The following is a 27655-nucleotide window of genomic DNA, read 5'->3' on the forward strand; positions in this document are numbered from 1 at the left end:
TCAACACTACAGCTAAATGACGCTTAGCCAACTGGTTAAATGTTAAATTAACTAAGGTGGCCATTAGTTTAGACTTTAGTGCTATTATTACACAAGCGTAATGATAACAAGTAGATTAACGAATGGAACGAAGTTATTTCTTAAGTTCAAAATTAATACACTAAAAAAAATAATTAAGAAACGCCATCTCGGAACCAGGAATAGAACTATAAATATACTAACAACGCGTTGCTGTAAACGCCGTCTAGTTGACGCACAGCAATACTTACTAATAACGCCCTCTGCCCCTAGTATATTTCTAACGTGTTTTACACTGTACTAACAACATCATCTCAGTTGCTTTCAAATGAATTTGAACGAATCTTTTATACTTCGCCGAATATTTTTTTTAGTTGATTGACTATTACTCAATAACTTATGATTTATGAAGTCTTCTTAGCTGTGATAGTTTTTCTTTTAAATTCCGCATATTTCCTACTCCCAAGATTTTTTTCATATTTCCAGAAGCAACCGCTTAGCTGGTAGAAGGGGGACACGTCACACATGGCTCTAATGATTTTTTCCACTTTAAAACTTCATATTTTATAAATGGTTCCCTAAATCGGAAAATGATCTACAAATGCTCGTAATATTTTTAAAAAACCTATCCAACGACACCCCACACGATGGGGTGGACGCGAAATAAAAATTCATACCCCATAAAAAAATCATTTTTTAAGATTTCATGTACCATTTTGTCGGCATCATTAATATGTGCATTCATGCCAAATTATAGCTTTGTAGGTCCTATAGTCTCTGAGCAAAACCACGGACAGACAGACAGACAGACAGACAGACAGACAGACAGACAGACGGACAGACGGACGGACAGACCGAAACAAGGGACCCTTATGGTCCCTTGTTGACTACGAAACCCTAAAAACTGAGTCTAGTTTTATTATATTATATCTGCTAAGAGTTAAGACTTACAATTAATACTAATTCTTATCCAATTCAAAAAATATTATTTCTCTTCTTAAAACAAATTAGTTAAATACCAAAGTTATAAAAAATCCAGACACAACACAACGTCTGTGTAATTATTCAAATGTATTCTGGTAGTCTATTTTTATACCGGAAATAAGGGGGTAATGTTTCGTACTGCCCATGTCATGAGGTGTATTCATTTGGAAGAAATTTCCTGACGTCTTGATGCTTTATAAAACCAGGGACAGCCTGAAATTGTCTCATACACTTTTAAACTGGTAGATAACATTGTAGCAAAGTAGCAACTAGCAGCATGGGGAGAAAAAGTGATACCCTGGGATTTATTTTATTTCTTTTAATTCTTTGGTGCAGTCTGAATGTTTGTACATCGGCTCCTTCAAATAATTTAAAATGCAATTATAAAACATACTCTCATAGAGCCGAGCAGATTGATTTTAATGGACTCCGGTGCTGGGGCGATGTCAAAATCAAATCCTGTGGGGGATACTGCAGGTCCCATGAGGTAAGTCTGTAGCTTGCCATCGAAATCTACTGGCTTGGGAGCCAGAAAAAGAAACCTTAATTTTTATGAGCTTCCAATGCATGGAAAGAAAGTTAGGTTGGGTTGCACCAGAGGCGTGGTTAAAGTTTAAGCTAAGGTTAAAGTTATGGTTATAGTTAAGGCTAAATTTAGCTTTAACTTTAACCTTAACTTTGACCGGAGAAATTAAAAGATGACAGCTGGTCCAAAAAGGTTTTAAATGAACGTGGGCGGGGGCGCTGCTGGTAAAGGAGAACTGTCAAAAATGGCGTTTTTGTATGATGACAGCATTAGTTCCTTTTTTCGCCACGTGCATTTAAAACCTTGTCTATGGTAATATTTAAAGTTTATGGTAATATGGTTAAATATGGCGTCTTGATGGCGTCCTTTTTAGGGTTCCGTAGCCAAATGGCAAAAGACGGAACCCTCATAGATTCGTCATGTCTGTCTGTCTGTCTGTCTGTCCGTCCGTATGTAATCTGTGAACCGCCTTAAGATTTTGATACAAACATGGAAAAATTATAAAAAATTTTAGGGGTCCCCATAGGTACAACTGAAACAAAAAAAAATTTTCATCTAACCTATGCGTGTGGGGTATCTATGGATAAGTCTCCAATAATCATATTGAGGTTTCTAGTATCATTTTTTTTCTAACCTGAATAGTTTCCGAGAGAGACTTCCAAAGTGGTAAAATGTGTCCCCCCCTCCTACTTCTAAAGTAGGGGCCATGATAAGTCTAAACAAAATATATGACGTACATTACTATAAAAACTACCAACGAAAATTAGTTTGAACGAGATCTAGCAAGTAGTTTTTTTTATAGGTACGTCATAAATGGTAAACCTTAAACAAACAAAAATTTTTTTCCATCTAACCTATGCGTGTGGGGTATCTATGGATAGGTCTTTAAAACTCATATTGAAGTTTCTTATACAATGTTTTTGTAACCTGAATAGTTTGCGAGAGAGACTCTTCCAAAGTGGAAAAAATTGTGTCCCCCCCCCTCTTACTTCTAAAGTAGGGGCATGATAAGTCTAAAAATAATATATGATGTACATTACAATAAAAAATATCAACGAAAATTGGTTTGAACGAGATCTAGCTAGTAGTTTTTTTTTATACGTCATAAATGGCAAACCTTAAATTAACTTTCATTAAATCAATTGAAATATAAAAATAAATCAGAAACCTTTTAATTTCATAAAAATAAACCTTATTGCTGCTGCGGAACCCTTCATGGGCGAGTCCAACTCGCACTTGGCCGGTTTTTAACCTTAACCAAAGATTTGACATTTTGCATTGTAATTAAAGTTACAGTTATAGTTAAAGTTAGTTGGTGCGTTGGTCAAATGGACCCGTGCGTTGGTGCAACCCAAACAAGGTTGGGTTGCACCAACGCACGGGTCCATTGTATACCCGAGGAAATTGATTCCTATGCAGTTGACAGACCAACGTCGTTTGGTTGGCAATATGTCAATTCAATGTTAGCTGCATAAAGTTAATATCAAAAATGATCAAAGGTTAAGGTACCTAGCGGAATAGAGCAACAATCTCGAGCTATCGAACGAAACCGAAATTGGTTTACATCTGTGCGTAAAAATATGTGTACGTATACTTACCAGTTACCTATGAATTGCCTATGAATAATAAAAACTAAAAAAACGTAACTCCCATACTATTACCGTTTTAAATTTGGTTCCTTTCGAACTGTCATGTAACATCAGCCTAATATCGCTCAAGGCCACCTAAATATTGCAAATGTATTGAAATGTGTACCTAACTGCCGCACTCAGAGTGGAACATTAATTACTTAATTGTAATTAATTCGAAATTTTGACATAAGCCCCATACATTATCTATCAAACTCTTCATTTAATTGAAGCTTAATGTATACAGGGTGTAACAAAAATAAGTGATAATACTTTAGGGTGTGTACATGTTCCTTGTAGAGAGTTCACTGTGAAAGTAGCAGCGCTGAAAGACCAAATTTTTTTTTTCACTTTTGTATGGGCAAGGGCCCGAGCGTCACGAGTTTCCCCATACAAAAGTGAAAAAAAATATTGGTCTTTCAGCGCTGCTACTTTCACAGTGGACTCCCTACAAGGAACACGTACACACCCTAAAGTATTAATATCACTTATTTTTGTTACACCCTGTATATAAAACTCAAAGGTGACTGACTGACATGGTGATCTATCAACGCACAGCCCAAACCACTGGACCGATCGGGCTGAAATTTGGCATGCAGGTAGATATTATGACGTAGGCATCCGCTAAGAAAGGATTTTGATAAATTCCAACCCCAAGGGATTAAAATAGGGGATGAAAGTTTGTATATAATAATACTTCTTAACACGAGCGAAGCCGCAGGCAAAAGCTCGTAATTAAATGTCTCTGAGTACTGCGGTAACTGGTAAGGTCTGTTCTGAGACCAAGTACACTTTTTTGACAAGTATTGTGGAGCATGTTTTTGACGGAGTTACTTTTCCTTAGTTTTTATTATTCGTAGACGTATACACTTACACAAGCATGATCAAGCATGAATTCTATGAGATTAAATTGTCCACGTGCCGATAAGTGCCGACTGGACGTCAAAAAAAGAGTTCTGCTGGCATGTATCACACGTCTCTTTTTACCACGCAGTGTTACTGATAGTGACATCTCGCTTGCTCAGGCCTTTGTTTCCAAAGACTTCTATTTAAAAATAGAATTCTTTGTTTGTTTCCCTATGGCCTATTCCGCTAGGTACCGTATATTAACCAGGGTTGCCAGATTGGGCGACAAGTAGCCAATTGGGCTATTTTGCGGTCCTCCGCGGCTACAAAAAATTTGGAATGGCGACTTATCGCCTGTTGGGCGACACGGTTTTTTACTTATCGCCTATTGGGCTACTGCCTACTATTGTATTTTCGTGAACGCGGCCATAATATCAACGAACGCAGCGATGCGTTGTCTATGCGCGGCCACTTTCACTCATAATCTGTGATTCGCCGCGTGTCGTGGCTGTTGAATATCATTCTGTTCAGGAGCCGAGAGAGCTCCGGTAGGAGTGTTAGTGTTCTGTGAGAGAGAGGCAGTAGATATCATAGATAATCTATACTAATATTATAAATGCGAAAGTATCTCTGTCTGTCTGTCTGTCTCGCTTTCACGCCAAAACTACCGAACCGATTGTAATGAAATTTTGTATACAGATAGTCTAAAGCCTGAGAAAGGACATAGGCTACTTTTTTACTGGAAAAAAGGGTTGTAAGAGGGTGAAAATACGAAAATTTGTTCAAATTAAATTAGTTCCAAAAATTCATACTAGATGGCGCCTTACGTCTCTTACATCGCGCTAACGCTTGCCCAACATCTTTCTATAAGAGGTGGTATCATCGTGAATTTGAGTTTCGATTTTTTTCGATTGTTATTTCTTTTTTACATTATTTAATAAGTCAGTACTTTATATTATATTATATATACAGTGACGTAACCTTAAACCTATCAATGATAAATAGTTTATGGGTAAAGTTGTGTAATTGGAGGGCTAAATAAGCTTTAAAATTCGGCATAATATATTATAAAGTTTAATTAAAAAAAATGAAATATTATGTGCACACTGCACAGCTGTTTTGATTTAAGGGGTACCAGGGTTTTTTTATAAAAGCTTTTGACACCAATTTTGTTGACATCGCGCGCTATAAACTGAAGTCCACGCGGACGAAGTCGCGGGCAACAGCTAGTACATATATATACTGAGTATATATGTTGGATCGTAATTTGCTCGACACCATCCAACTTTTTGCAGCAGATGACGATTAATATGCATAAAACATTTTTTATTTGTAAATACATAATTTTAAAATAAATACTATGAATTATAGATTTTTATTGCTAAATGTCACTTTTATAGTTGGGAAAAAAACCCCAAAAAATAAAAACAACTCGTTACCACTAATGCAAATTTACAAGTATCCAATTAAACCAAGAATCTTATGTTATATTATATAAGCTTCTTGAATTAAACGAAGCAAGTCTCCTTAAAATATTGATAAAATTACATGTAAATAGATAACTCTAATGTAATAGAACAGTAGCATATAATATTATTCATACGTTTTATTGACATTACGTTTAATTACCGTGTTTCTTTTTTATTGGGCTACTTTGGGCTATCTTTTTATCGCGAAGTGGCGATTTGATCGGTCTTTGATCTGGCAACCCTGATATTAACTTTATGGTTAGAATATGTAATCGGTCGGATGAGTTTGATTTAACGCGACCAAATTACTTAGGTCCGCGATCTGCCTAGGAATCAACTTCTCTGATAGTACATTATCTCATGCGACGACGAAATGTGCGTGTTTAGTTATTATCAAAGTCTTATGAAATTGGTAGATATCACACTGGGAGTTCCCTTACAAGAAATCGTTTCATCCGGTATGCGTCCATGGTGCCCGCAAACACGCCTCAGTTAAACTCAATAACTGTGACCCGGGAGTCGAACCTGGCACTGAAATGTACCACTACCTTGAAGCCATCAACTGCAAATGCCAGGTAACATAAAATTTTGTATTAAGATTTAACCGTAAAGAACAATTATTGTTTATACCGTAGGTGTTTAAAAAAAGAACAACAGAATTTAAGCCTAAACAATAGGCAATCACCAGTGTTTAACTAAACTTTGCAATAAATAAAAATAAAATACTTATAAAAAAACGAAGATTAATTATTGTCGAAAGTGCATAATGTTACTTTCACTGCAGGTGTGCTCCTCAGAAGATACAAGTTGCGAATGGCTGCCTCCAGATTCCTCATTAATTAAGGGCTTTCTTTCGGATAACTCGGAAATGAGCAATGAAATCGATGATTACCCAATGGATTAAAGTAAAAAAAAAAGATTCGTCAATAAAGAGCAAATCGGATATTCAACATTATTGCAAGTTACACTTTTGCTTTTCTAAGTTAATAAAATAATATGGATTAAAGTATTCATTTTATTATTTTCACATATTTAATCTATACTTACTAGTAATATTATAAATGCGAAAGTATCTCTGTCTGTTTGTCTGTCTGTCTGTCTGTTTCGCTTTCACGCCAAAACTACTGAATGGATTGTAATGAAATTTTCTACACAGATAGTCTAAGGCCCGAGAAAGGACATAGGTTACTTTTTAAATGGAAAAAGGGGTTGTTAGGGGGTGTTTATACGTAAATTTGTTCAAATTAAGTTAGTTCCAAAAATTCATAATAGATGACGCTGTGCGTCGTCTACATCGCACAAGCGCTTACTCATACGTGTTTCTATAAGAGGTGGTAAGGATGATTAAACTTTTCGGGTTTTATTTGAAGTTTAAAGAAGATTTTTGAACTTTGAAGTACCTAATCGTACACGTACCGCGGAAGCAACTCTGTAGCCTACATGGAAACGGGAACTATCGCGCGCTATAAACTGAAGTCCACGCGAACGGAGTCGCGGGCAACAGCTAGTAAAATATACCTCCTAAAGTTACTGGTCATTCTTACCTTTATAGGGGTCATATAAAGGAAAATTGTTAGCTTTTATTAAACGACGAAAGTCTGGCTGTCGCTGGCTCTTAGGCTATGGGTACAATTCCGTGCATCGCGACCGATCGCGCGCGCGGCCTACGACTGTCGCGATGCACGGAATTGTACCGTAAGCATTTTTATAACCGTGTATGGATATTGCATAGTAAATAGGGAGACAATTGAAGCACATTTTCCCTATGTAATGTTCTTTATTCCTATAAACACAGATAAACCAAAAGTGAAACAAATCATCAAAATAATATTATGCTCGAGTCTCGAGCTCTGATAGTCGAAGTCTCGTGGACCGTGGTAGCCTCGTCGATGGTTGGCAAATTAAGCTGACAATGGTGTTTTAAACAAAAAAAAATAGAGTTTTTCTGGGAATGTGAAAGAGTGATGTTGTGTTTTTGTATTATTATCCTAAAATTGTGTTAACTGGGTTTTTATTGAGTAATATTTTGGTAGGATATTAACCATTAAGGGCCCCCGAGACGATCAACCGGTTTGATTCAAACCTTACGTGTTTGATGCAACCGTTTCATGTCGCTTTGAACGGTTTGTCAAACGACACTGCGCAGTTTGATTTAATACGCGCTGTCGTGACACACGTCTTGTGACGAATAAAAAGTATTTTTTAAAAGATAAAACCGACTTTAAAATTGTATGAAATTGAGAATTAAAATTCCCTATCTCAAAAACTACTAAACCTATTTTGATGAAACTTGCAGAAGTCTCCCAAGTTAAACAATACCTAGTACAACAAAAATATATTTAAATCGGACTTATAGTTCCGGAGATATGTGAACACAAACATAAAAACATACATACACTTTTAAAATTTTGCGCATTTGTTCAGATGCTGATATAGACGACGCATATACGAAAACTGGGCAGTACAGGAAATATTACATACATATGTGTCGAAATGACAACCTCCTCTTTTTTAGTCGGTTAAAAATAATGTACTTACTCCAAAGAATGGTACAAAGTTTGTTCAAACGCATCGGAACACGATCAATCGGCGCGGCGCGTTAAACACAACAAAAATATGAAATTTCATCAAACGAGCTTCAAACACGTAAATGTTTGACAAACCGTTCAAAGTAGCTTTGTAAACGATCAAAATGGTTTGACCGTCTCGGGAGCCCTTTAGATATATTCGTTATCGTGCACAAGTGAGGGAAAGTGATGCAATTACGACAGTATATATTATGTCTATGGATGCAATCATAAACCTATAAGATGCAATATCCAGAAACGTGATATTTTGTGTTCCCCTCCAAAACTCCATCGAAAGTTTCAGTAAAGCGCCTACCACTTTACTGTATCGATCAACTTGACTTCCTGACTGTATTGACTTTTACTAGACTTTAGACCTGACAATATAGAAAAACGATTAAAATTTATAAAATATTGTTTTCCCGCTATAATATACTCGACACTGGCCATGATTTTATAGCCGAAGTGCCATAATAAGAAAAAAAAAATACTGTCTATGGGCCATCAAGTATCGTCAATGTCAATGTGATTATGACATTTTAAAAATGTTATTAATTTTGAGGTTATGTTAGTCACAGATTACTAGCAAAGAGAATATAATCACTACGTTTATTACTAGTATTTTGATGTTAGTTCAATTTGATTTTGTAAATAAAAATTAATAACCTAAGCGAAAAAGAATATAATTAATAACCCTACATATTATTCTATTGTGAAAAATAACCTGCATACTTTTAAGAAATCAAAAAATTAATTAAAATAAGATGGACCTATGGAATTCGCGAACAGTGGAGCAGCCACCCATAAACACTGCTATCTGTGACCATGAAATAGGTAAATCTTAGATGAATGATTGGTCTCGCGCTCGACCTCGTGCGCGAGACCTATCATTTATCTAAGAGGTAAATTATAATTATTAATTGCTCTATTCTCTCTATACAGTATATATTTTTATCATTGACTTACTTCAGTTGAACTTTGGGATATTGTTTTTAGATGTAAAGGAGTTGAAGCATTCCCTAAATAGCATGGTAACTATACTTTCTAAACAAGCGCCTCTACATAAGGAAAGTGCGTTACTATCACGATTTTTGTATAAATTTGATAAGAAATTCAGAAATGATATTGGATACAGAAAGTTCAAAAAGGTAAATTCTGCGTTAAGAAGATACTTGACTGTAGATTTGTTAAAGGATATCAAAATTTTCAAAACACTGCTGCCCGTAGATTATAACATTGAGTGTTATCTTCCAACTCGGCAGATGTTAGAATATGTTCTAGTGAGAATCATAACATTCGCTAAAATAATGCTCAGAATTGCTGTATGTTCGAAACAATCTGCTATCTTCTATTTGAATAGAATCAAAAGAGGGGAAAGTCACTGGATGTCTCTTATGCCCTATGCTTTGCTGAGTCGGATTTGGTCCATGAGCTTAGTTCTACTGCAGCACTCCTGTAATTGGTATAACAGACTATATGGCTTCAGGAAATATTTGTCCCACAAGGGTGTAGCATTCCTGTCTGAGGATTGTGAATTACCCCCTGACTTAGGAAAATGGTTAAACATGAAAGAGATGAATGATGAAGGAAGATTTAATTGGGCCCAGAAATCATCTTTAGAATTAGATGCTCTGCTAGTTGAAAACGAGGAAGGTGACTTGTGCGAAAACATTTTAATGTATGTTGATAAAGTAAACTCTCCCGAAAGTGATGATGAATGTGATAACAAAGTACCAACTCTGAAGGAAGTGAAAATAGACTCGGAGAGCTTGAGTCTCAATGATGATTTAGGAGTTGCAATATCAAGGGACAGTTTCAAACTTCTCAATAATGTGCCTTCAACTGTTACTAAACAAAAAGAGAGCCCACATTCAATAGAAAATGTTACAAATTTAAGTACTTTGCAAGATTTCATACAGCAAGAAGACAAGTACAGAAATGAATCACACTATTTGTCACTCACTAAACACCTAAGTTTTATGCAATGGCAGTCTTTAAAAACAGCAATGGAAAACTTTGAGAATAAAATCATGAACAAAAACAAACTGCAAAAGAAACTGGTAAAGTTATGGAAGCAAAAATGTTTGGACTATTTATGAATAATAAACTGATAGTAAATTGTTATTTTTTATTATTTTACATAACAAAAAGTTTATTTACATAAAGCACCATGTATTAAAATCTTAAATAAACACTTTCCACCAGTAGAGCTGCTAAAGTTAATCAGGTACACAATAACAAACCTGTGTAATAAACTGACCGCTCATTGTTACCAATATACAAAAATGTTACTTCTAGATTTTTGTAAAAATTACAATTTAAACCTAATAATTAAATAAATTATTTCTATTTTTAACTATAATTAATATTGTTTTTGACAATGTACAATGTCAAGTAGATTTAGGGCCAATTTTACCAAAAGTTATTTATAATTATGTTGTTTTGATGATTAGTAATAATAATTAGAGGTTTTATTTTAGCATTTAAAAAAATAGTTTAATTGGCACTAATAATTATGGTTTCTTATGTCAATGCTAATAATAGTTATTTGTAGACTGTAGTTTAGGTATAGATATTTTGTTTCCTTTTAACAATGACATTGAATTTAAAATTCTGTGTTAACATAATTACAATAAATCATCTATTCTGTAGTTAACAGAGTCAAACTTAAATATTTATAACAAAGAAATCTCTAATTTCATTTGTACACAGCACCAAAAAGATTGTATATGGATATAATTGTGACTTTTGAAAATCGAATTACTAAATATTATGTATTATAAAGCCTAAACAAAAAATATAATAAATAGTTACCCATGTCCATATAACTACCGCATAATATAAATATTATGCTTTAACGAATAATACTGATTGTAAATTAGATAATACAATAAATAAATAATGATAATAAATGCAAAATAAGAAATATTCAAGAGTGTAAACTTATACAAAACTATACAAAAAATTACTTTCTTGTGCTGGCCAACTTCTGCAGACGAGCTTTGAGTCCGCCCTCTTTTTTAGGCTGTGTGAGAGCTTTCCTCTCACACTGGAGTTTCTTGGTTTCTTTTAATCTGAAATAAAATAATCTCGCTGAACACATTTCTAGATATTATCTGAAAATAGGTTGCGCCGAAAATCTTTTTCATGCGGAAACAGAACATTTGACATAAAAATATCTCGTCTTTTTCCAGGACTCAATTATTATGAAATATGAACTCAAGTATTTTACGATTTTTACGTTAAGACAGACCATAATATTATATATATTCTTTTTAGGGTTCCGTACCCAAAAGGTAAAAACGGGACCCTATTACTGAGACTTTGATATCTGTCCATCTGTCTCCAGACACTCAAGAACCGCTAGACTTCAAAAATTTTCACAGATTATGTATTTCTGGTGCCGCTATAACAACAAATACTAAAAACAAAATAAAGTTCATATTTAAGGGGGGCTCCCATACAACAAATGTTATTTTTTTTGGTCTTTTTGGCTCGTAATCCATAATGGCTACATATAAACACTTATAAAATAAATAATTAAGGGAGGCTCCCATACAAAAAACACAACTTTTTCCTTATTTTCGCACTATAACGGTACGGAACCCTTCGTGCGCGAGTCCGACTCACTCTTGGCCGATTATTTATTTACTTCGAACTATGCAGTACTCACTTTTCCTTGATGGCTATTTGCTCCTCTTTCTTGTAGATGTCTTTGAAATCGCTACAGAACGACGTCCACAGGGTGAAGAACTCTTTGGGCTCGCAGTCCTCGACCCTGCCGCATTTCGGCGAGTACTGATAGAACTTGACTGTGGCTATGAATTTATTTCTGCACTCATTCAAATTGTCGTTCTCAGTTTTGAGTTTCTCCTCGGCGGAGTTTAGGAATGCGGTCATTTTCTCTTTAAAAACTTGTAAACTTCTGGTGTTCTCGCTGGCGTTGTCCTCGTCTCTGCCCGCCTCCTCACAGTCAATCACTTTCTTCATCTTGTCTTTACAATCTGCAATCGAAAGTCGATTTAATATTCGGTCAAAATCATTTTGTTTACAAAAAGACTTAAAGGAAACTTTGAAAAACAATATTTTTTGTTTAGATTTATTTTATCTTTTAGTCTCAACCTATGCAATTTCTGCTCTATGTCTATGGGTCTACGGAAGACTCCTTTTTATTTGCTTTTTTTCGTCGACTTATTTGCTACGTAGCTCCAAATTTCGAAAGGCAAAAAGGATTGAGAAAGATTTGGACAGCGCAACTTTGTTCACATACCATCTAGCTGCTTCCTCAGCGAGTTGAGCTGTTGTGCGACGTCCGGGAAGTCTATGGCGGCCGCGCGGTACACGTCGCCGGGCTCGGGCACGGGCAGCGCCGCCGCCAGCGCCCCGCCCCCCGCGCGCAGGTACGTGCGCACGATGAAGTGCAGTAGCGTGATGTTGGACTGACGAGACTGTAAAAAACGTGATGTTGTTGGATTTCCGAATGGGTACCATCCAATATAATGAATGATAGATGGACAAAACATAATTTCTTAAAATAAATAGAAAATGAAAACTTAAAAGTATCGCTATAAGAGAAAGATCTACAAAGATAAAAGGTTAAAAAAAACTACGGAAATCGTGCGTTCGTGTGTCTATCTGTGGCCCCTTCACTCACCGCTGACTTTTGAATAGGTACGGATGTATATTTTAATGAAATGACACAGGATAGATTTTATCCCGAAAAATGTATGGCTAATAAACGGCTTTCAGCAAATAAATTTCAATTGATTGAGTACTGAAAGGTCTTGGAGGAAATTGAGTGGAAATTGAGGTGGAAAATGAGTTACCTTAACATCCTTCAACTTGGCGAGTATCTCAAGTCCGAAGCCGTCGGCCTGCCCGCGCTGGCAGTTCCCGCCGTTCATGTAGTTGCCCAGCGTAAGGATTATCGCGAACAGCTGCTTCAGCGACTCGTTCGTCATCAGGAACTGGAAATTATAACGCATGGTTATGGTGTTTGCACATCAACTCGACGGCAACGTAATAGTAGCTGTGACGTAAGTGGGTTGGTGACTTAAAGAGTAGATTTAGTTTTTAATGGAAGGACTTGTTGTCATGTGAGCTTTTTGGAGTAATAGCGAAGTATGCTGAATATTCCCCGAGTTCCACTTGACGTTAATAATCGGCCAAGTGCGAGTTGGACTCGCGCACGAAGGGTTCCATACCGTTATAGATCAAAAATGGGCCAAAAATTGTGTTTTTTGTATGGGAGCCCCTCTTAAATTTTTATCTTATTTTAATATTACTAATAATTATTGAAGTAGACATAAAATAAAGGCCTTTGTGAAAATATCATGTGCCCACCTGTTTCCATTAGCAAAACTACCTGTTGCCATTACTAATATAGAGCAAAAAAGCCGAAAAAAACGCGTTTGTTGTATGGGAGCCACCCTTAAATATTAATTTATTTTGTTTTCAGTATTTGCTGTTATAGCGGCAACCGAAATACACAATCTGTGAAAATTTCAGAAGTCTAGCTATAGTGGTTCTTGAGTTACAGCCTGGAGACACACAGACGGACGGACGGACGGACGGACGGACAGATGGACAGACATCGAAGTCTTAGTAATAGGGTCCCGTTTTTACCCTTTGGGTACGGAACGCTAAAAACGATCAAAACGCTCAAAATAGGAGGCATTTTGAGCGTTTTGATCGTTTTCAACGTCAAGTGGAACGCGGGGAATTATACTGTCTTATGAGTTGTTGACTTGGTGCAACGCAGCTTTAGGCATACATGAATCCATAATTTTGTTTCGACGACTCGATTACAATTCACGATCAAGTGTCATAAAGTCATAACTCATAAATCATAATAATAAATATTTCATAAAAAATACTGTAAAACATGATTATTCTACAAGGTGCTATTATATTATACATATTACTAGCTGTCCCGGCAAACGTTGTTTTGCCATAAAATAATTTTTTTCTGTTTTCCTGCTTTTCTCTTGAAGTTATTTTCTGTTTTTTTTTCTATAGACCTCACGGAGCCCGAGACCTTTCCAACGAATGCAAAACCGTGGAAATCGGTTCGTGCGTTCTGGAGTTATGCGTCAGGAAGGAAAACCCGACTTATTCGTATATATTAAATTATTATGTAATATTTAATTTTTATTTATTAAATTAGTACATTGCAATTTGCATACCTCACACGTGTGTTTTAAGTTGTCCAACTTGTGCATGATAGTATTGGCGGCGTCGTCGAATTCGGCTTGAAAGGTAAAGCAGGATATTCGTTCGGCGAAATTCTGTATCCCGGATAACTCGTGTAAGAAGCTCTCCGGCTTGTCTAGAGGTATATCAGGTTTTGTTGCCAAATGCTCCTTTATCAACGCCAGTTCCTCTTCCGATGCCCTCTGAAATTAAAAAGATTATTTTAAGAACCTTAATGTCATAAATAGGTTCATTTGTAACAAAATTTTGCCCGGAACTATCGTTTGCGAGAAATTTTGGTTTATCGTGCGAGAGCGTTTTCCATGACAAAAAGACAAAAGTACATTATGACTTTTCCCAAGGTTCCATAGTCCATACAAAACTTCGTCTAAATCAGTTCAGTAGTTCATCGTTTAAAAAGTGAAAGCAAAGCACACTTCCGCATTTATATTTATGACAAGTCCTTATCCAAGTAAATATTGCACATTCACCTAATATCAATAACATACTGTCCTTTGCCTGTGGTTGCCTGGAAGAAATTACTTATTAGTAATAAGGCCGCCATTGTGGTACACTGTAGTTATAAGTTGATAATTATTGTTGTGTTTTTTTTTTTACTTCTTAGTGTGTGCGCAATAAAGAATATTTATTATTATTATTATTATTAAAATAGTGCATTTTTTAGGTCCGTCTGTCCGCGGTTTTGCTCAGCGACTAAAGGACCTACAAAGCTGTAATTTGTCATGAATACAACATATTAATGATGCCGACAAAATGGTACATAAAATCTTTTAAAAAAAACTGGTATCTGCCCTACACATCAAGCGGGGATGTATTTTTTTGCGCCACCCCATCGTCTGGGGTGTCGTTGGATGTTCTTTTTAAAATATTATGAGTATTCATAGAGCATTTCCCGATTTAGGGATCCATTTGTGAAATATTAAGTTTTAAAGTGGAAGAAATCGTTAGAGTCCAGTGTCAGCTAAGCGGTTGCTTCTGGAAATGTGAAAAAATTCACGGGAGTAGGAAATATGCTGAATTTAAAAGAAAAATTATCAGGGCCAAGAAGACTTCATAAGTTATTGAGTAATAGTCGATAAACTAAAAAAAAATTATTCGGCGAAGTATAAAGGAACTTTTCGTTCAAATTCCTTTGATAGTAACTGAGATGTTGTTAGTAGTGTAAGACACGTTATAAATGTTTGACCATACAAAAAATTTTCAAAACTAGCGGTACTACGGAACCCTATATTGCGGTTGGCCGGTTTTTTACTTAACAAAATAGACCGCAAAACATTAAACAACTCACCAATTCATAAATCTGCTGCAAAGCTTCCAAACTGACAACAGACGTATCAAAGTTATAAATAGCGTTTTCGATCTCGGAGAACTCAACGTGTAAACTTTGTGCGAGAATCCCGACGTTCTGTGACCTCTTGCTATCTAGTATCTTGATGGGCTGGATCTTCGTTTTCACTTCGACTTTTTTCTTTACCGGGGCTTTGACGACTTGTCTGGAGAAGAGGTCAGTGAACTCGTCGATGTTGTCCAGCCTCGCCTCCTCGATCTCCAGCCACAGGGGCTTGGTGGGAGATTCCGCCTCGGGCACGGCGACCGGCGGCGCAGCGAGTATCCTCGTCCAGTACAAAGGCTTCATAGGCGCGGCTGGCTTCACGGGAGTTTTGCGCAACGCTGAAAAACACATTATAATAAATATTTTACATATCCTGAAGAATTAAAAAGCTTGAGAGGTGTCAAGGGACACCCGGATGGAACGAAGTTATTAAAAAAACGCCATCTATTGACGCCCAGGAATACTAACAACGACACTTTTGTGGAATTGTAATAATTTATTTAAACGTCCGGTAGATGTCGCTGTTTATTCTCAAAAACGCTGCCTTCTTATAAGCTACCTTCAATCTTAATCTTCTTTTGAAATTGATTTGTAAACAACTTACTCGCTCTCTGCATCCCCCAACCCCCGACTGGCGGCGTCGGGAAGGGTGCAGGTCCCGTGGGAGGTTGAGGCGGGGCAGACGCAGTCGCAGCCCCCGGCAGCAGCGGGGGCGGTGGTACCGACCCCGACAGTGGACCGGATCCGGGTACAGGAGGTGGACCCATTCCGGGCATAGGAGGGGGCGGTGGACCCATCCCTGGCATTGGAGGGGGCGGCGGACCCATCCCTGGCATTGGAGGTGGCGGCGGACCCATTCCGGGCATTGGAGGAGGCGGTGGACCTATCCCTGGCATTGGAGGGGGCGGCGGACCCATTTCGGGCATTGGAGGGGGCGGCGGACCCATCCCTGGCATTGGAGGAGGCGGTGGACCCATTCCTGGCATTGGAGGAGGCGGTGGACCCATCCCTGGCATCGGACCCATCCCTGGCATCGGAGGAGGCGGCGGACCAGTTCCTGGCATCGGAGGGGGCGGCGGAGCCATTCCTGTCATAGGAGGAGGTGGTGGACACATCCCTGGCATTGGAGATGGCGGCGGACCCGTTTCTAGCATAGGAGGTGGCAAAGAAACAATATCTGGCATTGGTGGTGGCGGCGGAGCAACTTCTGCTAAAGAAGGACTCGTTTCCGGCATAGGAGGGGGAGGTGGAGGACCAGTCGACGGTGGTGACGGTGGCCCTGTTTCTGGCGAGGGTTTTTGTGGAGGACATATTTCTGATGCTTCAGACTGTAGTGCTTCCATTATTGGAGAAAGTTTACTTTCTTCAATATCAGGTGAACTACATACTTTAGCAGCTATTTGTCTCTTAGAATTAGATGATTCTAGTGAAGTTGTTTCTATGTCGGCTTGTTTCTCCTCTGACGATGTTGATGTTTTGTCCAAAGTTCCATGACATGGTTTCACACTTAAATCTTGTTTTATTTCACTAAGAGATTCTGAATCTAATATAGAATTGTTATTAGGAACTATAATTGGTTCATGCGAATCTCTAGATACTTTGCTACTAACTTCTGGTAGTGATTTAACCTCATCTTGTTGCAATGTTGGTAATTTCCTAGTTTCTTTGCAGCTACCATTTGTGCTTGTAGATAAATTTGACTTTTCTACAGCCTTGTCTTTGTTTTCTACATAACTATCAGCACACACATTAGAGGCATCCATTATCTTTACTTCATTTGTACTAGGTGATGAGGTTTCTGATGAAATTTCACATGTTGATTTTGATTTTTTTAATCTATCTACATCTATCGTTTTTTGACTATCAATTGATTCTACATTGTTACTTGTGTCATTTACAACCCTCTTTAGCGATTTATTATTTTCTCGACTTTTATTTAATTTGCAATAATTTTCTATTTTATCAGATCTGTTTTCAGATTTACATTCTACATAACTATTTTGTGATTTTTCATTATCTCTGTAACTTATATTGTGACTTTCTCTACTGAACACATCATTTCTTGATAACCTATTTAGTGCTTCAGGACTTGTTTGAATTTCTTTACTTACTAAATCTAATTTTTCTATATCTAATTTGTTTTCGTTTTTGAAGTCTTGAGTATTATTTGAGCTTACCTCAACAGTCTTAATCTTATTTTTATAGTAGTCAATTTGATTTTGTAATTCTTGAAGCTTACATTTTAATTCTAATATAGTTGTTTTCGCTGTGTTGATATCATTTATTTCATCATAATTAGTTTTGTTGGAATATTCATTATGATCCTTGTTGGAGATGATGTTGGGTTCATACTTTTTATTTGGTTGATATATTTTATCGGGTGGCCACGAGGACATGTCTAGTTTCCCCGGTGTCACAGGTTGAGAAACTGGCTCCTCCATGTGCGCCCAATAATACATTAAGTTAGGCTGAAAATAAAAAAAATAATTTTAATATCTAATAGAAAGAAATCTACAACGAACTTGAGTTCATAAAAAAATGGATAATTAGACAATATCATTGTAAATCAGTCATCCATATCATAGTAATTTCAAATTCTTTTGAAGATACTGGTCAATGTCAGGATATGTGGTTGTCTCAATAAAGTTTAATAGCTTATAGCTTTTAGTATAATCAAAGTTTACAACAAATAATAAAACTAGTTGATGCCTTCAACTCCTTTGTGCAAAAATTTGTTTATAATTCAAGAACCTTACAATTTTTCTAAAAATATCTTATATCATTTCTAGGGACTCAAACTATATACCAAATTATCTCTACATCAAATTTTATCAAAATTGGTTCAGTGGTTTAAGCGCGAAGAGGTACCTAACAGACAGACTGACATATTTTTTAATATTTTAGTACTATAAGCATAGATGGGTATTAAAGATGTGGAGCATAAAATTGTCAACACATATCAAGGTAATGTTTAAAACGCCAAGAATATAAGGTCAACTTGGGAAAGTCCATCTGGGGGGTAAGTCCATCTAGCGGCAATAACTTCTATATTTTAATGACTATTTCATATGACTCAGTGGGTAAAACAGTATTGCAGAGTTAGTTTGACCTAAGAAACAGGCATGTCGCTACTAACTACCTGTTACAAAAAAAACTCAGGCACAACCCAAACACATACACACATGCACAACGGACTTGCCCCAATTATTTTTTTACTCAATACAAACTAAATGAGGCGTATCCAAAACTTTCGCTTTGTTATTAATAAAAATGACAGTTGGCGTTGCGTTCGTTGACACATTCAATTATTGAATGTGCCAAACCGAAAGTTGAATGGAAGAAGATGACGAAAATTGAAGACGAAAGCGCATAGTGTGGACATCACTTTAGTTTGGGGCAACCCAAAGACTAGGAAAGTCCGTCTACAAGATGTTTCTTGGAAATATCAACTATATTTGCCGCACAATTGATACGTGGGGACATCTAACGTCTGTATTAGGTTTATAAAAGATAACTTTTCCATCATCTATCTTTGTGAACACCGTCTTTCTAGAATCTAGAGTCATTACAAAAGAAATAGGGGCAGCTCAAAGCCAACATCAAATAAAGATGCCGGTCTTCCCCAAGTTGACCATAAGTCCATAACCTTAAATCAAATACGAACCTTAAATGTATTTTCTAGTGGCGCATCTTTATCAGTTATTTGTCGAAGGACTCCCGCCGCCAGCAGATGTGTACAGTATTGAATTCCCAATACTCTAAGGTCTTGCGCATTTAGCAACTTCTTGAAATAGTTCCCTTCCGAAACGGATGAAACGAACCAGTTAAGAAGCATCTGCCCTGCAAAACAATTACGAAAGTTAGGTATGTTGCGTATTGGTGCTATGAAAGTGAACACTGAACGGTGAAATTTATTGTACAACTCACGTACATAACAATGTAAGCAAAATAATGCTATAAAACTTTGTTTTGTATCCAGATTCTGAATATTTCCTAGTAAAATTATAAAAAAATACAAACAAAACTTTCAAGTTTCAAAACAAAAGCTACTGTCATTGTCATAAATCTTAATATGTCATTTGTCAATGTCAAAAGCTTGCCATAGAGCAAAGTTTTTTATTTATTACATTTGTATGAATAAGGATTAAGAGCGTAGTATTATAATTTTATTTTGATTAGTTTATAGTTTTTAATATTATTTGTAAAATTTAACTACTCCAATATGTACTTATTTACTCTAAAAGATTCAAATAATTAGAAAAATAAAGCTGTTAAGGGTTTAACGAAAGCCTAGAAGTCGTTGGTTTAGTTCAGTAGAGCCTACGCAAAATAAGTGTAGACGAGTAAGACGCTTTTGTTTGATTTCTTACGAGTACTTTTCATAGCCTATTATTATATATTTTACTTAAAACCGCGGGTAACACCGTGGGGCACAGTTAGTTATAATTTAAGTTCTAAATTATTAATGTTTAGGTTTTGGTGAGAATGAAATATAAGTTTTTCCAAAGAATAAACATTCTTTAGCTTAATTACACGTACTTACTAGTTAGGAATTTATGGTGAACTTGAATCGTCCAAGTCACTCTTGAGTTACATTTATCAATAACTTTCATATTGACCACTCCGCTTTTGATATCACACTGAAAACTAACGTTGCACCCGTACATTTCGATCACAGTTTGGAACCACTCCTCCTCCTCGTGTTCATTGAAATTTAATTTCAACACCTTTGGAATCTTTAACACTAGTGCATTTTGCGCCTTCGAATGCTTCTTCACATCACAATCACTGATCGCGGTAACGTCCGTGGTTTGGAGTCCTAATATGGTCACAATGTCGCGAATTTTCCTCTTCGCCGAGCGGTTTTGGCTCAGCAGGTTTACGTAGCTAATCTGCGAGACCGCGGTGCTGAAGTTGACTCGGTTCGTAGACAATTGCATGTTTACGGCTCCAGGACGGGAGTGTGTTAGTGTCACGTATGCCGCTCACTTATCGTTACTGACGCTCGATTCCCCTGATAACAGTAGGCAAAACACGCCGCTAATTACAGATAGCGCCGTAATCTCAGTGTTCATTCACCTGCAGTCTTCACTACACTAATTATTAACTCCGAGCGAAAAGTTAGAACTTAAAACACTGTTACATTACTATCTTATCAGAAACATATAAAAAGTGTCCCATAAAAGAACCGTAAACGAACAATTATTACGACTCGGGTGAGGTCTTGCAAATTTGCATGCGTATAAAAAGTGGGTCAAGTGTGGTTCGGCATTATAAAGCCGTTAATGACCGCATCAGGAAGAAGAGCTCATTGCCCAAGCTGTGCAAAACAATAGGCGGATATTTTATGATTTTATCCACGACGAAAGTCATACTTACCACGATTTAAGTATCTACAGAATTTTAGTCCTTACTCCTATTAACCAAGTTTACCAATCCTTAGTTCTCCTATTAACCAAGTATCTACAGCTCAAATCCACATTAATTGCTATTTGGATCTACTAATTCGCTAGGTGTTCGAATGACATTAAAAGACGAACCTTACCGCGGAAGATTTTTACCACGAGGGCCGAGTGTACCAGGGTCCAGGAACCCTTAGGACGTAAATGAGTTGCCCCAGAGATAATGGCCGCAGCAGTTTAAGGAGTAGTTTCTAGTGTAACACTATACAACACGTAGAATCTAGATTATGTCGAACTTAGACAAAGAAATAAGAATACATATAGTACAAACTGTAGCCTTACTAATAGATAAGTTTGGCTATCTGAACCACTGGACCACGGAGGCTGACGCCTCTTGGCATGCCTCTTGACTCGGAGGTCGTGACTCGTGGGTTCGATTCCCGCGTTGGAAACATGTTACCAGCTATTTCCAAGTTTGGTTAGGACGATGCAGGCATGATCAGATTGTCTGACACGTAAGATGATCCATGCGTCGGATTGGCATGTAAAAAGTCAGTCCTGCGCCTGTCCGTCCTACTGGGTTATGAGAGTAAAAGGAACAGAGAGTGCTCTTATGCACTATACAATAATTACTCCTGCGTAACTGGACTGGTATCAATAAAGCCGGCCACCGTCAACGAAACCGTAGTGGGAGTTATTATTATTAGCAGCGGCCGTTCCCAATATTTGATCTGTCTCTGGTTTTGCCCTACTAGAGATAGGAATAGCTCACAATTGACATAAAAAATATGTCTCTAATGTCCATTCCTATCTCTAGTAGGGCAAAACCAGAGATAGATCAAATATTGGGAACGGCCGTTATTAGTTAGGCAGTAGGCTTACTTATGTTATCTTACTTGTGCTCTCAAATCTCAACTAGTTACAGTCATGACTCATAATAGTCAGTAGTAAAAAAACTTTGAAAGTTCTAGACAAGTCCACCAACCTTCGAACTTTTCATACAGCTGGAAGTCCAACTTCTCTGGCACGAACTTGGGCCTGGTGACTGGCCTGGTCTCGCTGTGCCTCTCCAGCGTCAGCGAGGCCACCTTTCGCAGCACGTTGGACTCTGTGACCGCTGGCGCCGCCTCGATGGGACTGCATACTTTATCTTTGTCTGTAACAGTGTAAAATGATCTAAGGAGACGTTTAATTTAGAGTTACATATTTCACCTAAAGGTGCGGTACGGCAATATAAAAGGGGTAAGACAGCATGAGTTCTTGGCTCTTGCAGTTTAAAGGTAAAAAAAAGCTTCTAAGATTTTGGAGTTCGATAACAATGAATCAATATCGTTACGGATGACGATTATGTAGCTGTCCACAGGCTCTTATCTCTCAGTTTATAACTAATACCACTTCCTTGGTTTATAGTGTAGGTAAGCCTTCGGGTGTAAACTTTTCACCCTTGCGGTCAGAGTTTTTAACCTTGTGGTCAGAACTCAGGAGCAAACCTAATATTATGGACTATCGTGTAGTCAGTAATTGAGCAATATCTTACGACTTTTGCTTTAGCTATTTAAATCTTGAAATTAATAAATTAGACCTATGGCATTGTGTGATGAAAAGTTATACTTAGGTACACCACTATCTATTGTGCTAAATATCAAATTTATACTTTGTGATAGCGTTATTTTTTATGCTATGTTCTTATAATAATATGAGCCCGAATTGTGAAACTAAATAATATGATTATTATTGTGGTGTTGCCTGTTCCTCGAACAAGGAGCGAGGAAGCTGCGAGTTGAACCGGTTTTCGTTAACTTTTCCCATAATCGAATACTGGTACTAACAGCTGTACGTAGTAAACGTTTCACTGAGGTATGGCCTACAAATAAAGTACCATCGAATAAATTAATTCGTAGGCTGTCGATGGACCTATATTGTCATTAGGTAGGCTTATAACTTACTTATATCTATATTATTGTAAATTCAATATTATGTAGTTAGTTGTGATCTGATGGCTGGGTTTGGCCGTTGGCGTAACGCGACCGAATTATGGACCTACCGCCAACTGCCTCTGAATCAAATTCTCTGATAGTATAATATTCAGGACAAGATATTATACAGTAGAGATAAGCATTACTTGATAACAAGACCGTAGGTAGAGACTAGAGTCTCGACTCTCGAATAAAACCGTTTTTAGTCTCTGTATAATTTTTTAACAGTGTCTGTACAATTAGAAATAATCTAAAAAAGTTAATATGTAACTTAAGTCTACTAAAACCATTGTTAAAACCATAACTAAAACACGGAAAGGCAAGGGCGTCGCCAGGGGGCAGGGGGGGGGGGGGGGGCAAGGAGGTGAAGCTGCCCCCCCTAGAGATTCTAAAAAAGTTGCCAAATATAATGCAAACAACGACCACTATAATATTAAAATCTGGTAATTACAAAAAAATACGCTGTACGATGTAAGTACACTTATAAATATTCTATTTTTCTAACAAATGTTATTATAACTTATTTACAAGTTTTTTATTGCATAGTCAAGAGCTCGTGCTCGTGTAGCTTTACCACGAAGCTAAAACAAAGCTTTACACATCTCTCTCTCTCGACTCTGTACTGTCACAGAATATATCTTATTAATATATCTTTAAACGAGCAATTCTTGTATATATGTATATATATAATTGGAATCTCGGAATCGGCTCCAACGATTTTCATGAAATTTAGTATATAGGGGGTTTCGGGAGCGATAAATCGATCTATCTAGGAATCATTTTTAGAAAATGTCATTTAATTCGTGTTTTATTGAATACCGAGCAAAGCTCGGTCAAATAGCTAGTTATAATTATGTATATAGTACTAAAATACCGTTGTTATTATAATCGCTGTAGATAATAGATGTAAGGCTCGTAGTACAAGTGAAAAGCTTCATGTGCTGTCGACTTTACCTACCCTACTTTTCTCATTTATAGAGAACTAGCTGTTGCCCGCGACTTCGTCCGCGTGGACTTCAGTTTATAGTACTTTATAGCGCGCGATGTCAACAAAATTGGTGTCAAAAGCTTTTATAAAAAAACCCTGGTACCCCTTAAATCAATACAGCTGTGCAGTGTGCACACAATAAGTATTTCATTTTTTTATATTAAACTTTATATTTTATGCCAAATTTTAAAGCTTATTTAGCCCTCCGATTACACAACTTTACCCATAAACTATTTATCATTGATAGATTTAAGGTTACGTCACTGCACAGATAAAGTACTGAGTTATTTAATACCGTAGAATAGATATAACAATCGAAAAAAATCGAAACTTAAATGTAAGATGATACCACGTCTTATAGGAAGACTTTTGAGCAAGCGTCAGCGCGATGTAGAAGACGCACGGCGCTATCTATTATGAATTGTTGGAACTAACTTAATTTGAACAAATTTACGCATTTTCACCCCCTTACAACCCTTTTTTCCAGTAAAAAAAGGAGCCTATGTCCTTTCTCAGGCTTTAGACTATCTGTATACAAAATTTCATTACCATCGGTTCGGTAGTTTTGGCGTTTGGCGTGAAAGCGAGACTGACAGACAGACAGACAGACAGAGATACTTTTGGCGTTTGGCGTGAAAGCGAGACTGACAGACAGACAGACAGACAAAGATACTTTCGCATTTATAATATTAGTATAGATTATGTGCACACTGCACAGCTGTTTTTGGGTATTTTGATTAATTAAGGGCCGCGCTACACCGGAATGGCAGCGGCGAGGCGAGCACTTTCAGCGCTGCCATTCCGGTGTAACGCGGCCCTAAGAGGGGTACCACTTACCAGGGTTTTAAAAAGTTTTTAAATTTGACACAAATTTTGTTGACACCGCGCGCTATAAACTAAAGACCACGCGGACGATGTCGCGGGCAACAGCTAGTTAGTTAATATTAACGTGTATAACAATCGAAAGAATCGTAAAACCTACCTCAACATGGTACCACCTCTTATAGAAATACGCATGAGCAAGCAATAGCGCGATCTAGGGGACTCTTGGCGCCATCTGTTTTGAGTTTTTTGGAACTAAGTTAATTTAACCAAATTTACGCATTTTCACCCCCTTACAACCCCTTTTTCCAGTTAAAAAGTAGCCTATGTCCTTTCTCAGGCTTTAGACTATCTGTGTACAAAATTTCATTACTATCGGTTCAGTAGTTTTGGCGTGAAAGCGAGACAGACAGACAGACAGACAGAGATACTTTCGCATTAATAATATTAGTATAGATAATATTCTAACGTATTAAAAACTATAAACAAAAACATACTAACTAATAAGTATGATTAGTTCTATGTTACAATAAAGTAAAAAATAAAACGCCATCTGTTGAATCGTATTAGAACTAAAATGTTCATTCCATCGATATATTTCTGGATTTTTTATAATATTATACATAAAATATGTTTAAGATTTTTGAAATTTTATTTTAATACACATCCAAGACTCAGGAAAATTGAAAACTTTTTGTTCCGCCTGCGGGACTCGAACCCAGGACCCCCGGGATGAGCGCTGGCCACGCGCAATGCGAATTCATTTTCATCGAAATTTTCATGGAAATAAGATATTTTCCCACATCAAAATGTAGCCTATGTCCTTTCTCAGACTCTAGAATAACTGTATACAAAATAAACCGTATAATCTCTAAAGTCTAAACTATTAATGAAAACAAAATATTTTTTTGGTTTTAAGTCTCTCATCAAAGATTTGAAAAACAACATTATTTTAATCTTATTTTGAAACTTGTAAAGCAGCAGGGGTAATTATTTTTATGTAATTTACTCTTACATGACGCTAACTTGTTTTTATCACAAAAATTACTCTGAATTCCACATCAACATTTAGCATCAACATCGGCTGTCGTACTAGCTATTGTGCTGACGATGCATTGTATTCTTTGTATCTACCTCGTATTTGTTGTCTTTTTGTTCGATGAATTCTACCAGCTGAAAGGACATAATATTTTTAATTTGTAGAGTTTCAATGTAAAAATATTACTTATATGTTATAATTTGAATATGAATTGAGAGTAGAGACAAAGGTGCGTTGCGGTATTATGCGAACCAACGAACCTGACAAAAGATTGTTTTGCACATTTCTAAACATTTTTACGTACAAACGAGTAATGTATGAGCTGCTTGTTTTTTGTTCGTTAAAAATAAACAAAAACCAGTTTCTGCTACGAATGAAAGTATTGTTTCTAGTGAATGCTCGAACATGTTACACGGAGGAGATGTAATTACCGTCGTCGAGTATCTGCAGCGCGTCCTCCGTGACGGCGGGCGGCAGCTCCACCTTCCGATGCTTGGACAGCGTGAAGGAGGTCTGCCCCGGGGCCGGGCGGAGCGCGCTCCCCAGCAGCTCGCGGTCGGGCTCGTCGGCGCCGGAGTCCCCGGGCTCCGCTCTCGCGTGGATGAATATGTTGCCCATGTTTTTCTCATTCTCGACGGTGTCGCGCAGCTTGTCATCGAAGACGTCCACTTTAACTTCTTTTTCCACTTCGTAGGCGAGCGCGGGGACATCACCGTGCGGCATGTCGGGCGGGGCGGGGGCGGGCTGCGCGCGCGCTTCCCCGGGGGCGCGCGGCTCGTCGGGCGCACTGTCGCTCTCGGCCGAGTAGTAGCACTGGTTGAGCTCGACCGCGGGCGGCGTGAGGTCCGCGTACGTGTCGGAGGAGGACGGGTCGGAGGCGCGCGCGCCGGCCGCGGGGGTCGGCGACCGCGCGCACCTGTCCCCCTGCCCCCCGCCGCCCGCCGCGCGCGCCCCCCGCGCCCCCGCCATCGCGAACACGCACTCGAGCGTGTTATCGCCCGTCTCGATCGTCTCATTGTTATCCGACTCGGAAGTTTTATCGAACTCTCTATCGGGTGTTTCTAGTTTCGCGGCGCTCTTTTTCCCGTGCTTCTTGCCCTCCTTCCCCGACCCTCTTCTGTTTAGGTTCTTGATGAAATGTTTACCTTTCCCGGGCGACTTGCCCGTTTTGAGGTGCTTCTCGCCCGCCTGGGTGTTCCCCATCGTGGGAAGCGAGGGAGCGGTGGTCCTCTATATTGGCCGGCAAATATTAGCACTCGTCACAGTCATCGAATAGAAAATAAAGTGTTTTAGGGAAACAACGTCCGAGATGTAAGCACAGCCATTAGGAGACAGGGTTATCTGTGGATGTCATTCTGGGGGTTCGCATCTGCGCAGTAGGGGTTGCGGATCAATATTCGAGTCTTGCCTGTGAAGATAAAGCGGAGACTTTATTGGATCGACGTGATTATTTGTTATTTCAGTGAAAACTTGTGATTAGTTGTGTGAACACAACAGTGATTAATTCAAAAAGTCAGGTACTATAATTATAAATTAGGGTATTTATCATAAATAGTTTTTTACTACAGGCAATACCTACCGTTTTAGAATTTTCAGCGAGGTTACAGCGGAGCTCACAGATGGCGCACCAGTCGGGAAACTGACTGAAACTCCTGAATGAAACTTTGTTGGCAGTGTGATGTTTGTAAACAAAACCGCTCTGAAGATCATCGCTGCCGGTTCAAATATTTTTTCGCAGTGAAAATTTAAAGACGCGAGAGGAGAACATGAAATGGTTTGAATTTTTTAATGAAAAGTTTTCCCGGAAGCTGATTGACAAAAAGCCAAAAATATTTTCTATTGGG

The 27655-nt window shown here is 37.8% G+C and overlaps 2 protein-coding genes across 4 annotated transcripts; one reads left to right on the plus strand and one right to left on the minus strand.

The window, feature by feature from the left end:
- The first annotated feature begins 8665 nt into the window (after positions 1 to 8665).
- On the plus strand, positions 8666 to 10166 carry LOC121739825. 2 transcript variants are annotated; one of them, XM_042132408.1, is made up of 2 exons: positions 8666 to 8872; positions 9035 to 10166. In XM_042132408.1, exons 1-2 carry the CDS (start codon positions 8803 to 8805, stop codon positions 10135 to 10137), a joined length of 1173 nt encoding a protein of 390 aa, XP_041988342.1. In that variant the 5' UTR covers positions 8666 to 8802; the 3' UTR covers positions 10138 to 10166. The 2 variants fall into 2 exon arrangements, with proteins under 2 accessions (XP_041988342.1, XP_041988343.1); XM_042132409.1 differs by lacking the exon at positions 8666 to 8872 and adding an exon at positions 8879 to 8940.
- Positions 10167 to 10680: 514 nt separating this feature from the next.
- Positions 10681 to 27425, minus strand: LOC121739821 (protein cappuccino-like). 2 transcript variants are annotated; one of them, XM_042132401.1, is made up of 11 exons: positions 27391 to 27425; positions 26243 to 27219; positions 21972 to 22142; positions 19249 to 19424; positions 16189 to 18052; positions 15540 to 15922; positions 14224 to 14433; positions 12865 to 13005; positions 12309 to 12486; positions 11712 to 12042; positions 10681 to 11112 (listed from the first exon to the last, which is right to left on the minus strand). In XM_042132401.1, exons 2-11 carry the CDS (start codon positions 27012 to 27014, stop codon positions 11004 to 11006), a joined length of 4335 nt encoding a protein of 1444 aa, XP_041988335.1. In that variant the 5' UTR covers positions 27015 to 27219; positions 27391 to 27425; the 3' UTR covers positions 10681 to 11003. The 2 variants fall into 2 exon arrangements, with proteins under 2 accessions (XP_041988335.1, XP_041988336.1); XM_042132402.1 differs by lacking the exons at positions 21972 to 22142; positions 26243 to 27219; positions 27391 to 27425 and adding an exon at positions 20128 to 20587 and having other exon boundaries at positions 10682 to 11112.
- Positions 27426 to 27655: the final 230 nt, after the last annotated feature.

The sequence above is a fragment of the Aricia agestis genome, chromosome 2 (assembly GCF_905147365.1).
Source record: "Aricia agestis chromosome 2, ilAriAges1.1, whole genome shotgun sequence".
Taxonomy (NCBI): domain Eukaryota; kingdom Metazoa; phylum Arthropoda; class Insecta; order Lepidoptera; family Lycaenidae; genus Aricia; species Aricia agestis.